This window comes from Larimichthys crocea, chromosome I (assembly GCF_000972845.2).
Source record: "Larimichthys crocea isolate SSNF chromosome I, L_crocea_2.0, whole genome shotgun sequence".
In the NCBI taxonomy this organism is placed as follows: Eukaryota; Metazoa; Chordata; class Actinopteri; family Sciaenidae; genus Larimichthys; species Larimichthys crocea.
This window is the reverse complement of record NC_040011.1, coordinates 36,294,861-36,309,337: the sequence shown is the minus strand read 5'-3', so window position 1 is coordinate 36,309,337 and position 14,477 is coordinate 36,294,861. Positions and strand designations below refer to the sequence as shown.

The following is a 14,477-nucleotide window of genomic DNA, read 5'->3' as shown; positions in this document are numbered from 1 at the left end:
AAGGAGATGGAGTTTATACAGAGCACAGAGCTGAAGTGTGCATGAGAAGCAGCCAGTGAAGGGTGTTTAAAAGTGGAGGATGGCACAGTGGGAGCCACAGACTGACCTCTGGAGTGGAAGTCTGCCGCCGCGCTGCCGATGGGAGCTTTCTTTACGGCTGAGGAGCGATAGACGATGTGTGTCCTTCCTCCTCCTCCCTCCACCTCCTCCTCTTCTATCACTCCATCGCCCCTCTCCACCGGCTCGATAAAAAACTCCTCTTGCTCCATCCTGATCATACCAGCCTGAAAGAGAAAATTAATTGGACGACATGAATGCGCGTAGGTGAACTCTGACATCATTTTAACGCGTGTCAGTCGCTCATACAACCACATAACACCCCAGCTTCTGCTTGTTTTTCCTCTCACTTACTCTTCTCTGTCCACCCTGCACGTCCTTTCTTGCCCTAACAGCTTAAAGAGTTGTTTTTCTTTACTCCAGTGCAGGGAGAAAAGAGAAGAGGAGGGGACAGCGGTTATCTCTCCTGGGGCCCCCAACAGAGGTCCAGAGTGACACCTGACGTCTAAAATGGCCAACACAACAGCAGAAGATGAGACTGTCCCACTCGCCGTCCTGAACTAACACATTCTGTCAGGTAATTCCCCACGCCCACTTTACACACACACACACACACACACACACACACATCATCCGTGTGCAAACGCAAACTCACAGCGAGAATGTGTGTCTGTGTGTGTGTGTTGGGGCGGGAGGGGGAGTTTTGTTAGAAATATCAAGAAGTAAGGAAGCATGCATACAGAACACACACACACACACGCAAAAGAGGGAGTTGCATGCACATACATGGGAAAACAGGCACTGGGAAAATTGCCCGTCACTCTCTCTTATTCCATCTGTCTATTTAAGACAACTGGTAATTACCAAGGCAACACACTGCTGTAGAGGGAAGCCATGGGGGAGAACACACAGAGAGGATGGATAGGCTTTGGAGAGGAAGATCGCAAAAAGAAGGAGAGAGATAAATGAAGAAGAGAGACAACATCAATACATTTCAGAGAGGACTGAGGCTGTATGTGGACTGCACCGCGCAGAGTTTCGCTGAAAGACGCCCGAGTCAGAAATCCCACCCTGGGGCACAATGACCAGCTACAAATGGCTGACTCTATTAGCCTATTACATCTGTGGGAGTATACTGTATTTCATTTAAACTACGGTCTGAGCTGATAAGAATTTTATGGTGACAGATATAGGCCTTCAAGTACTGTAGATTATGACATGAGTACAGGCATCATTATAAAGTCTAAAAATATATGCCCAGAGTGCAACGTTCAATGTCAAATAAATAAATCATTAAATAAATAAATAAGTCATAATAGTTTGGAGGTTTAAGAGAATAAACACCAACACCAAACCTCTTAACATATACACTGAATATACATTGTATGTACTTTACAGTTTCTCCATTTTGTACCTCCATCTACCATGTAGATACTCCCTCTATTGCGTGTCTGTTACAGAGGGAATCATGAATCATGAACCCTTCCTGTGTTGCTCTTGTGTTGTGTCTTAAACTGCAGTGAGTCTCAGCCACCGTACTATATACATAAAATTGATTTGATGTCACTTGAATATCATGAAACAGATATACAGTATATGTACTGCACTGTGCATTATTTTATTGACTCCCAGAGGCCTGCTGTGAAGTGAGGTCATGAGAGAAGTACATTTTACTGCCACATCTGTATGCATGGTGTCCCCATCATCTACTGTACACTACAGTACAGTGCCTGAATATAACAAATATGGCATCAGTGTCCATTTATGAAAGCACCTAGACTCTAAAAATCTGTTCTTTTGTAGATACAAGTATACATACTACTTATTGAATACTTTAAACTCTAAAGGAAGCGGAGCTTGTATGCTCGATGAATTCCTCAGAGAGGCTGATTTGAAAGGAAATGGATATTAACTAAAGAAATAAAAATGAGGTATTTTCTTGCCTTTACTCTTGTCCTCTCTCATTCCTCTCTCTTTCTCCCTGTCAGTTTGAGGCTTTGGTCTCGGAAGGATGTCGACAAGCCACTGACCTGCCCTCTCTCCCTCCCTCCCCCCTTTTCTTTCTCCACCTCTCTCTCTCTCTCTTTCTCTCTCTTCTCATCCCTCCATTTCCCCGAGCCGTGGTGCGGCATTCCGATCGGAGCTGATGGATCTGCGATGGTGCATGCATTCCCACTCCAGAATACCAAGCAGTGGGGAGAGGAGAGCTGTGTCAAAGAAAAAAGATGACATGCGGGACTGGGAGACATGGTTTGATCGATCAGAGCCGGCATAGTGGGGGCGGAGGGTTAGAGAGAGCGGAAGGTGTGAGGGAGCCAAAGAAGTGGACACGTCCTTTGAAAAGCCGAAGTGAATAAAGCATCAAAGAGTCTGCACACATTTTCATAGTGAGAGGCATTGTCTTCATCTCCTTTAAAGCAGGAGCAGCCAAGTCATAGTCGAGGGGATTACAGGGAGGCTTGTCCAAACACTGTGTCCAGAACAACTGAGAGAAATTCAGATTCACCGGCCGTGCACCACCAGCCTTAATGTGCCAACACTGGTTGGGTTATTCAAAGACGGGGTTTAAGAGCCACATAGAGATAAGCTAAATGTAAAGATCAACCGTGATGACACATTGTCGGAAGGGGTGTAATGCAAAGTTACTATATATCTGTCCGTTTACCACATTTACACAAGATGTTATCTTCTTATAGAAATGAATCAAATGTTAAAGAAAGAACTGTCTCTCAGAAGAGAACAGAAAAGTCTAAAGAGAGTCTAACTACTGTAGAAGTGGTGCAAAAGTTCTCTTGGACATTTTACATGCACTTTTAAGACAGTCCCTAACTTCAGCTCGTTATTTTCTCGTCTACTGTCAAGTCATGCAAGATTTTTTTTTATAGCTCCAGGCGTTGAGGTAACAACACCTGGGCAACATCAATCAAGTTATATCCTGCAATGCCAAACAAATCCTGTATGGTGAAAACTGACGAAACTGATGTTATTGAGGATGAACCCTGCAGAATGACTGAGAATCAAACTTTAAACAGTATGAACCTCTGTGTTCTCTTTGTTTCTGTGTTTCTTTCTTATTTTTAGTTAGCTTATAGTCTATTTGTTTGTTTGTAATCTGCTGCTTTGGCAATTAGCAGTTCCTGTTCTCACTGTTCAGATAGAAATCTCCTGAATTACTTTGAAGAGTGAAAAAAATAAATCGGATCATTTATGAAACACCTTATAAAAGCCTTTTCACATAATTTCCTATGAAAATGCATCATCAATGGTTCTGTTGATTTTAACAACCAGGTGATGGAAAAAAAAACCTACTACAAAGACTCAAATGCTGTTTGCATCTGATTACATTTGTCATAGTATGATCATATCAAATGATATATTAGTTACATCACAAACTGATCAATCCAAAAAAAAACAAAAAAACATTTACTTTACCCAACAAGCCGTTTAACGCAGGGAGCTATCACATTCTCCCATGAGCAACTTTATTTACCACCATCGTTTCAAATAATAACTAATTATATTTAAACAACATTTATATCACATCTATTAGCCGTGTGCAGTGGAATGAAACCAAATGAGGTTGGGTGTGTCTTAACTCAAAGGAGATCAGACAGAATTGTTATTTTATTTTTTTTTTTACATTTATTCTGTTGAGTAACTGCTATATATTTAGTATTATGACTCTCTAACTTCAGGGGCTGTCGTGTTATCAGCTGCCTCCTTGTGAGTTATTGTTCTCTTATTACGGTAAATTCATTGTGCTCCTTTGGGTGATGAGCCTGAAGATGTTTTATTAGGTTTGATATGTTAAAATTCACTCCCCTCATGAGACGCTTAAATGTGACACAGTTGTTCTCTGGATCTTATCATCATCTTCAGTGATTAGAAAGGATTTTCACATCACATACAGGAAATATCACTGTATATGTGGCTGAAAAGGTCACGGCTGAGCATCTGGTTCATATGGATTCCTATCATATATTTCCATGTGTCTGGGTTTATGTCTCTTTGCATCCGCAACATCTGATCATTTGCATAAAGTCAAGGCAATACTCTATACACTGTAAACAACATGGTGATGGAAAAAAAAAATACCACCTGCTCAAGTGCTTCTTAGCAGCAATATATATGCCGTTGGTTTCTGCATTAAATGCCAATGATGCTAACACAACGCTATTAGAAAGAGTTCAAGAAATTACAGAAACAAAGATGTCGATATAACCACACAGAAGGTTTTTCCTGTCATGTTTCAAATCTGCATCATAGGTTACCATAAAAATGTAAGTGGAAACTTGACATTAAGTTTTGTCTAGCAACTTTTCCGACTCTGAAGAAAGCTGAGCTGAAACATATACGTTGCTATTAATGTTGTCAAATGTTGACTTTGACAAAGACTAGGCTAAAAAGATGACTCACTGGTGGGCTGTAAGATCTATTTCAGGTCATATTTCAATCAATTTAAACACTTCCTTGAGTAAATCTCCTTCTAAAGGTATAATGACGCAAATTACATGTAATTTATCGCAGAGATTAAAGAAGAGAAAACATTAGCGCATTCTACAACGGGCGGCACATATTCACATCTGGCTCACCATAAAACTAAACACCTTAACATGCTCACATCTCAGCAGATATGACTGAGTTATTATTACTCTCATGGCCACTGTGACGGTGACACTAACCACAACCCTCCCTCCGAGACCTGCAGCCCATCTGCAGGCTCCAAATCTGGATCCTACACACTGAGTGTCCAGTTACAACAGGAGGATCCTCTCTGTTTGAAGGCACACTGAGCTCTATTTGAGGATCTGAAAGGAGTAACTTGAGTCCGAGGTAAGTGTCCTAGGGGGGGGCACGTGAGACAGACAAGTAGCAGAAGAGCAGTGTTGGAGTGGAAGAGCGGATGTTGTAGTGAGGATCAAAGTCACACCCGCTCGGGGCCCTTCAGCTCAGTCCACCACTAGCGGTGTATATGTGTGTGTGTGTGTGTGTTTGATCTGGTGTCACTATGTGTGTTTGATCTGATTCATAACCCTGCTACTACTGGCTAACTTCACACACAGTTGCACACATGCATCCACAGGCAGGCAGGGCAGACACAGTCACACACAAGCGCAAATACAAACACACACATCCGCTCACAAATATAGCTTTGATAGTGACTCACTCGTACTGTGTAACCCACCAATTCATTCACCCTTTGAGTCATAAGAGAATCAGTCTCGTACAATAGTAAGGCTGATTTGAAAAATTAGACACACTTCAGAGAGAGAGAGAGAGAGATTAAGAGGACACGTCACCGCAAATATTAATGCCGTTTTATTTAATCGCATCAGAGGCAAATTGCACCTTTATGCTCCCCTGCCAAACTGTGGGAAAGCCAAGTTTTGTTTTTGGATTATGAATATGGCTCTGGCACGAAATGTAGATTTATTTGAAATTTATGAAGGCGGCTTGAAGCTGAGCTATTCAAAACATCCAGAGAAGCTAAATATATAAGACATTTATGACCCCTGGCAAACCTTTCCCCTCCGCTGCTTTACTCTCACAGGAGAGAAGGTGCAGAGTAGGAGGAGCGGGAAGAAGAAGAGTACTGCAATTAAGGTTAAATATTAAGACAGATTCATTAAGTGAATTCAATTATTTGCTTAATGTCCTGAAGAGCGAGGCGAACGCCCAATTATGTTAATCAGAGATATGCAAAGAGGATGAGGGGAATGGATGCAGCAAACACATGAAAGGAGCGAGGCCTCGTCGTCCTTAAACCTTCTTATACCGATGTCTCCTGTCAAACACACACACACACACACACACACACACACACATGCTGACAGACACTGTCAGGTTGTGGTGTGTGTGTGTGTGTGTGTGTGTGTGCATGGGTGTGGAAGCCAGATGCCAATGTGATTTAAGCCATGCAGGACTTAGCGATGCAGCCCCATCCCTGTCACCCTGCTCAGCTCATTACATAGAGTGGTCTCTAAAAATGGTCACACAGGAAAAAAAAAAAAAAAAAGCACACACACCTACACACCCTCACATACATACACATGCATGGTAACCATGTCCCACTCACCCTCTATTTCTCTTTCCCTGCTTTCTCCACCTCATTTGTAAATTGTTCATCTTTGACCTACATTTTTTTGATCACAGTATGTCAGCCAAACTGCAAACACACTCTGCCTCACACGCACACACACACACACACACACAAAGAGCCTCTGGGTCATTTCAGGTTTTAAATCTGCAGTACGACCTGAACACATCAACTGTCAGCAACTGCTAAAAGAAAAACATGGTATAAAAAAGTGCAGCAGTAAAAGGAAGAGGAGGGAATAAACAGGAAAGGCCCTCTGTGAGTTCCTCACAACACCACTCTGAAGCTCGAGTCTGTTATCTCCAGGAACATCGTTCCACTTTTAAATCAGACCCCCACCCGTGCACTTTGGTTGACCAGTTTTTTGACCAGATTTGCACTCTTCCTTTATCTCCTTACCCTCCTTGCTGCCACATAATCCACTTCTCCATTGCTCTCTGCTTTCCTCTTTCCCTTTTCCATCACGCTTTTTGTTTCTCCCTCATTTTTTCCTCACAATTCCATTAGTACCCCATCCTCCCTTACTTCATCTCTTTCCGCTTCTCATAATGCTAAGTGGTAGAGGCACTCTAAATGTGTGAGAGCGAAGACGGAGCCAGGTGTTGGAAAAAGAAAAGAGACAAGAGACAAAAGACAACAGAGTACCAGGCCATATTATTTAAACAGACTCTGGATGGCACGAGCCTAAGAATAGCTGTAGTAAGCCAAACCTGGTTAGTCTGACCGCATGATCTGTGGAAATTTTAGTTCAGGGCGAGAGTGTTGACACAGACAGAAACACACAGTCGCTGACAGTCTGGCAGATAGACTGAGAGACTGAGTGCCAGCCAGACAGACAGTTTGCAAAGGAGGCTGCCTCAATATCCCGCTCTCACTTTCTCTATCTCTCTCTCTCTCTCTCTCTCTCTCAATTCCTGTTGTTATTCATCAGGACAGAAGCTCTATCCCTCTGTTTTCTGTCCAAACAGAGATTATGAATCAGCAGTATGAGGAGGGGAAAGGAGAGGAAATAGAGACAGAATGAGCAGAGGAGTTAAAGCAGATGAAATGTGTGATAACCAGCCAGGAAGAGGTGATGGGGAAAGGAAGCGGTGGGGTAAAAATGAGACAATTTGAAAGTGATAGATGAGAATGAACAAGAGTAGAAAATTAGAAAGAAGACCAAAAGAAAACAAGTGGAGACGAGTGAAGATTACAGGAAAAGCTGAGATGAATTTGGGGTTAACAGAAAAATAAAGGAAAGAATTTAGAAATTAAAGAGTGCCATTTACACCCATAATCAGCTCAGCGCTGAAATAAAGCAAAGGTCCTCCTCCTCCTCCCGCGTTCTTCATCTCTCTGTCTCACCCTTTCGTTCTTTTTCTCTCAGCAGTCTGACAGCTTTCCCAGACAGCCAAATGTTCTTGGCCTGACCAACATGGAGGAGTCAGGACAAGTGTAGGGAATGTTTACAAGAGCTAATCATCAGAAGAATCCACACTTGGTCTCCACTGTTGTCTTTTCACAGTAAGGCTCAGGTATTAGCAGAGGGCCTGTATTTTCTAAAGAGGGTGGCACTTTGCTGCAGATGGCCAGAGGCTGTATGGCATAAAGATGATATAGTGTTGGATCAAACTTACTCCAACCCCAAAGGAAGGTTCAGAGTGGCTGGTGTTGTGTTACATTTACAGCATCCCCAACAATGCCAAAGTGCCAACGCTCAGAACTCCAAACAAACCCTGGGGCAGTGCACCAAAGGCAATCTCTGAGGAAATGTTTGTTTAAGCCTTGGAAATCATAAATTTTACCTCTTGTAAATATGAGAATAAGCAGATATGAAACCTCTGAAACAAATTCACTTCTACTTCAACTACAGGTTTAGGGTATATGTTGTTTTTCGCATGACAGACATGATCCCAATTATAAGATACGACACATTCACAGAATTTACTCGGGTGTGACGTCTTGATTGTGCAATAGTATCAGAATAACTTATAATATTATGTATGTGTGTCTGCAAAGACATTGTGTGGACCACTGCATCATGTAACCTGATTCTTCTTCAAAACAGAGAAAAAAGTGAAGCTAAATGTTATAAAGTCATGCACACGTCTAAAAATAAAAGCCACCTCAACATAACAGCCTTCATTCAACACATCATCCATACATGCCGCATGTTTTGTACTCTAGACTGAAGAGCTGAGTTAGTCTGGAATGCTAACTTGTTGTTTACCTAATAGATGTCATAATAAATATTCATAAAGTGATTTAGTAGTTTTTTTTTTCTTGAAATTTTAACTACATCTCACTGTTTTCCGAAGGGGATGGAGTTTGTCCAGTTTCCATGGAGATTTGACAGATAGATGGATTGATGGATAGAGTTGATAGAGATGGATTAGTCTGAGTGATCTGCATGAGATGTGACTGAAAACAAGCCAATGAGAGCATAATTTATGTGCAGTTTTCAGTGTGCTAATTAAGAAGCATGTCATATAAAAAGGTGCACAATTTCTTGTGCAGCCCTAACTTGTTTGTAAGTGCCAAGACTGACACACATTTTAATCAACTGGAGGTTGATCTTCACACACTTTTAGCCTTTGTGTGCTTCGCTCTGCTCATGCCAACACACACTTTTACACACACACACACACACACGCAAAGAGCACCAGCCAAACGCCCATCAATCCCTCTTACCAGCCCAGCCAAGCCATCGATCAGTATGTGTGTGCGCTTGTGTGTGTGTGTGTGAATGTACGGCGTATCTCACATTTGTGTGTGTGGTCTTCCGGATTGATAAATGACCCCGATTAGTGGCGACTGACCGCTCTATGATTGCAATCTAAGTGCAGCAGAACAGCTGTTCTCAGAGCAGTGTTGTCTAGAGAGAGTCTGTGATTAATACAAAAGCACTTTTAATGAATTACAAACCAACCACAGGCCTGGGATCTGTTGGCCGGTCATAATTACATCTTCTTAACTTCACCTGCACGTTTAAATAAACGTAGACATTTTGAGGTTGTCTGCGTCTTGTACAAACAAATCACAAAATGATGAATCTGGTGTCATTTGTGTTTAAAAACAAGAAAATGAAACAAGCAAGAAAAATTCTGGTGTTTGCAGATCTCTCCATATTCAGCCCATTTCAATTGTTTGAATAAGCTGTCAGTTTGGATTGCTTGAATGTGGATAAATGATGTTTGTCTGTATGAACAAGACTTCGTGCTAAAACACCATAAACCTGCTTTTTTTCTCCCCCTCTCTTCTCACTTTCAAGAAATCCATCTGTATCTCTCACTTGTTGTCGCTCGCCTTCTGTCTCACTCTTCCTTCCACCCTCCTGACCCTCGGTCCAATCGACCCCTCCCTGATGCTGACAATCACACAAACACGCTCACATCCACACACTCGCACACACGGATCCATGCTCAGATCCACACCCATCCCCATCCTTATCTCTACTCTATCGCCATATCTCTACATCTATTGGGTATACCTGTAACCTAGCAACAGAGGAGAGCAAAGACCCTCCCCTACCTGCTCGCTGCAGTGACTGCTCGACCTGACAGCCAATCAAATCGTGTTGGGGCAGCAACGAGAGCCAATCAAACATTCGCTATAACTGGGAGTTGCCCTCTGCTCTCCACCCTTTTGACCCCACATGCGGGCAAAGAAACGATCATGCGCATGCACATAAAAGGCATGCTTGTGCACTCACAAGCTCCTACAGACCCAAATACACACACACACACACACACACACACACACACACACACACACACACAAGCACAAGCACAAGCACAAGTCTCTTGAGGCCAGCCAGCAGAGATCACAGGATTGGGCTGACTTGCTTGCTCATTTGATTTCACAACAACCATTCCTTCATTAACAGACGATGATAAATGAAATCTGTGATGGTAAAAGACCCGTTGTGTTCAAAGCCCCACTTTCTCATCTTATCTCTTCTTTATTTCCTTTCCATGCTCTGGAGCTCTGACATCCTCATCTGTAATAGTCATATAATATAACATAACACAAATGATACCCAGACACATTACACCTGCAGCTAAAACCCGGAGACCTAAACTATGTTCTTAACAACCACAAACTCTCAGAAAAACAAATCAGAAATTATTTTCAGGTTCCTCTCCTGCACACCTAACCCTGGATTTTCTAACTTACACGCAGGTACATCACATACTGCATACGCACATGTTAAGTGCTATAACCAGTCTCTAAACTAGAACCTGTTTAGGCTTCAGTCGATCTTGGGTAAGTCATAAGACCACAGTGCACCTCTAGCTTCAGTCAAGACGTTAGAAAGCACCAAACAGAGGTCATATATATGTTTCCTTATATGCTATGACCTAAAAGCAGGATTGATTGAAACTTTTAAAGCTCTGAACTACATGTCACATTTATTTGACCACAGGGCACTTCTCGCTGTTTAAAGCAAAAGATGGCCGCACCTTTGCTGACAGAGCTCAGCCATGAAAGGCAGTCACTGAGGCTCAACACTTTATGCCTTTATAAACTTGATATATGTATTTCATGCATTTCTACTTATCTGGCACGGTAGATTTTCTCCTCTTTCATCACCCTCTATCATTCTCTCTAACCTGTCTCCATGCCTACCTGCTTCTTTTATTTTCACATTCCCCTCCTCTTCCACTGGAATCTGTCAAAACGCTGTGGAGGTGGAAATGGGGAAGGCATCGTGTGAGGGAGAGAGTCCCTCATCTACCTTTGAATTCTAAGAACTCCCTCTCTCGCTCCATCGACGGCTCTGGTTGTACCGCTTCTGAGGGAGCGATCAAAGCGGGAAAATTGCGAGAATTAATCAGACTCTTGTTGGATAGGATGGAGAGGGGGGAAGAGACAGGAGTCACCTCAGTCCACACCAATTTACACATCTGTTACTACCAACGTGAGCCCTGATTTCATCTGAACATATGGAAATACAATCCACTGAATTAATCCCACAATGATAGATGTGTGATGGAGGCCGAGCTCCGTTTTTCTTTTTTTTTTTCAAACATTAAAGGACAACCAAGGCCTCAGACTAGAATTCCAAGAATTCCAGGTATGAAATCCAGTGTACCTCTGTGACCCACTGTGTGTGCGCATGTGAATGTCTATGTGTGTGAAGAGTGCTGATGGGATGAGGAGGTAGTATTAAGGCCAACTGTCACTTTGGTTAGAGTGCACCCCAGACATGAAAATTAAAACATTTCAGACTGTGGAAGACAACAGCGGGCGGCCCCGTTGACAGTGGTCAACTCTGCAGAAAAGTTTGTTTGTATCAGTGAATGTTTTTGAAAGTTATGACTCTCACACGAAACATTTGGTAAAGTTATGACATTTTTAATAATAATGAAGTTTTATTATTAATTATTGCAGGAGCAAGTGCCAGCAACCCCACAGTGTATAAATCCATAAAGTTCATGTATTATAAACCAATCCAGCTGCACCTCAAAATGGACTTTTAGTAGTAATGTCCTGTTTCAATCATGTATACATCATATTTACTTTACTTCATTACAAAAAGTCAAAAAGAGAATCTTCACACCAGCATGTCAGCCCTTTTTTTTTTGCTAAACTATGGCAGCTCTTCATGAAAGTGTAAGGACGAGAGCACGCCAACTATGTATACTCGAGCTGCTGCAGACGGATGGTGCGTGAAGCCTATCGGAGCCTTAAGAGGCAAACAACAGGAGCGCCAGTGAACTGAGGCCACGAGGACCACAGAACCTCTTTGTTCTCTCTCACTTTCATTCTTATTGCAGAGATAATGTCATGTGTGAGAGCTCACAGACACAAACTACAATCAAGTGTGATCCTGGACTGTATGTGCAGTGTCAGCCAGTATTATGTGCGTGTAAAAGGGAGGACCTGGTCAGTTGTGGAAAAACAAGGCCAAGTAGAACTGTGCTGTAGTCCAAACGACCTCAACATAATGTTACAATTCATTTAGATTTACATGCACACATCTGGCACACAACCAAAGAGGAATTGTCCATTCACCCTCATCACTCTTTGCTGTTGCTGGCACATATGCAGTTTACAACTGTGGCAGATTTACAACTCAACTTTTAGAACCAGCCAGTCACTGTCAACTAAACAGAACAGGACCTGCTAACAACTCCAATAGCATCGAATACTGGATTTCACAAAGTGGCAACATCCTAAACGATGTGTTCGATGTGAGCAGTGCTTTTTTAAAACATAACCTGTAACCACACATACTACTGCAGTTCATTAATGACCGCTCCTTGACCTTTATAGTAACGATCAATTACTACTGGAGGTAGCAAGCTGGCTAGCCGCAGGCATGTTACCAGTCTACTTTTTTCTTGCACATATCTGGTTATGGAAAAACTATAAACATATACATGAATATCTTAATTCTTGAAAGGCAAACTATCACTTTTAATGCAGCATCATACACCACTTCCATGTGCGGAAATCCAAGGCTGCTGTGTCCTGTTACAGCTGCTAAGCTGTGATTGGATAATCACTGGTTAGGGGAGGAATGTAGTGAGGGGTCATTGCGACATTCCAGTCAAAGCTGAGGTCGCGATTTCCCAGTTGAGGTTTCCAATTGGTCCATCTGACAAAAAACATGGCTGACCGTGACAAACTGATGTCTCCTTGGCAAGTTTACACACAATTGAACTTTCAGCAGTGCAGCTTATTTAAAAAAAAAAAAAAAGAGGGTAGGAAAAATGACGCACGAGGTAACAGACGCTGTTATACATTTTATTTTATTGCACTTTTATACTTGGAAAATTATATAAATATTCCATTCACTAGCTTAATACACATACTGTAGTCTACCTCATGCCCGATTGATTGAAATGTACAAGAGAAGTGTGAGTGACGTCAGACAACTGCTTCTTCATAAAGTCAGGATTAGATTAATCCTGAGTTTACAAGTAGGGACTCAAAGTGGTATCCCACTGTACTTTTCCTAGTAGGACTTTAGAAATGTTCATGTTCCGAGTTGTATAAAACATAGCAATAGTGTCGAGTTTTCCTTGAGAATTCAATACAAGGAAAAGGCTGAGGCCACAACCCTGCATTATGTAGTGCCAGAGAGCAGTAAATCTACAGGGGCATATTCTGTTTCTCAAATAAACTGATTCTAACAAAATCATACTCATGAGTGCCTACTTTTTCAGGAGGGGATAATAGGCATGTGGCTAATCAAAAACAGATCTATGATCGGAACAAAAACACGAGTAAAGGCGAATGAACTGAGGCCAATCAGATCTGGAAGGAAAGTGTTGACTCACTTCAGTCCGATTTTTCGGTGAATTCGGAGAACAAACTTAAAAGTCGCATCACTACTGTGATTTTTCAGTGCCCTCGTCTGAGATATACATATTTACATATTTATTTAGGAATCCGGCGTAAAGAGATTTCAAGGCATTTTTCCTCTGACATGTGAATGCTACCACCAGAGGGCGACACTGTGATGTTTGAGGCCCGTAGGAACTCAGTGGGCAGCGAGGTCTGCGAGGTCTGTCTGGTGGGCAGAACAGAGAGAGGAAGACAGAGACGGGGGGTAGAGGCAGAATGTGTGTGGGAGAGAAAAAACACTAAACAGAAGGTGAGGCGAGACAACTGAGTGGGGGGCCATGAGACTGAGATGTACTCAGAAGGAGCGTGTGTGTGTGTGTGTGTGTGTGTGCATGAGGCTTATGTATGAGATCTTGCATAAGCGCAGGTGTCAGCAGGTGCATGCAAGCACTAATACAAAGTGGTGCATTGGCATCTGTGTGTGTGTGTGTGTGTAGGTATGAGTGTGTGTTTGTGTGCCTTAGGACAATACCGCTCCCTCATTATGCAACTGTTTCCTCAAGTCCAGCACTAATGAGGAGCTTCACCGTCACCGTGGTAATCAAGGTCAAGCCTAGGCCAAAACACACACACACATAGAAACACACTGTGTGTGTGAATGTGTGTGTGTGTGTGTACACAGCTGGATTTAGCATTTACAAGACATTTTCAGTCGCCTCACTTTATCTGGATATAGACCAAGACAAACACAAGAGGCGAATGGGTGGAGTTTTGTGGGATCCCACATGATCCAAACAATTTCACTGGAAAGATGTGGGTGTGATGTTATGTCCCTCCTGTCTCCTCCTCCTCCTCCTCCTCTTTCTGACGGAGAGAACATGAGGGAGAGGATGCATGCATGAAGACAGGTAGAGTCAGGTAGGAAACGAGGAAGAGACAAAGAAGGATAAGGATGAGAGAGACAAGAAGGGGGGAGAGAGAGAGTAAGGCAGGGTGTGATATACAGGGGAACAAGGCTGGGAGGAGGGAGGGAGGTGGGGGGGAG

At 42.6% G+C, this 14,477-nt stretch overlaps 1 protein-coding gene across 3 annotated transcripts in view; it reads right to left on the bottom strand.

The window, feature by feature from the left end:
• LOC104927075 (A disintegrin and metalloproteinase with thrombospondin motifs 2) overlaps window positions 1-14,477 on the bottom strand; it is a 120,634-nt gene that overhangs the window by 56,626 nt on the left and 49,531 nt on the right. For all 3 annotated transcript variants that reach the window (XM_027282079.1, XM_019265504.2, XM_019265505.2), the window contains exon 3: window positions 107-284. In XM_027282079.1, the coding sequence (XP_027137880.1) occupies window positions 107-284 (178 nt within the window). The remainder of the gene's footprint in view (window positions 1-106; window positions 285-14,477) is intronic.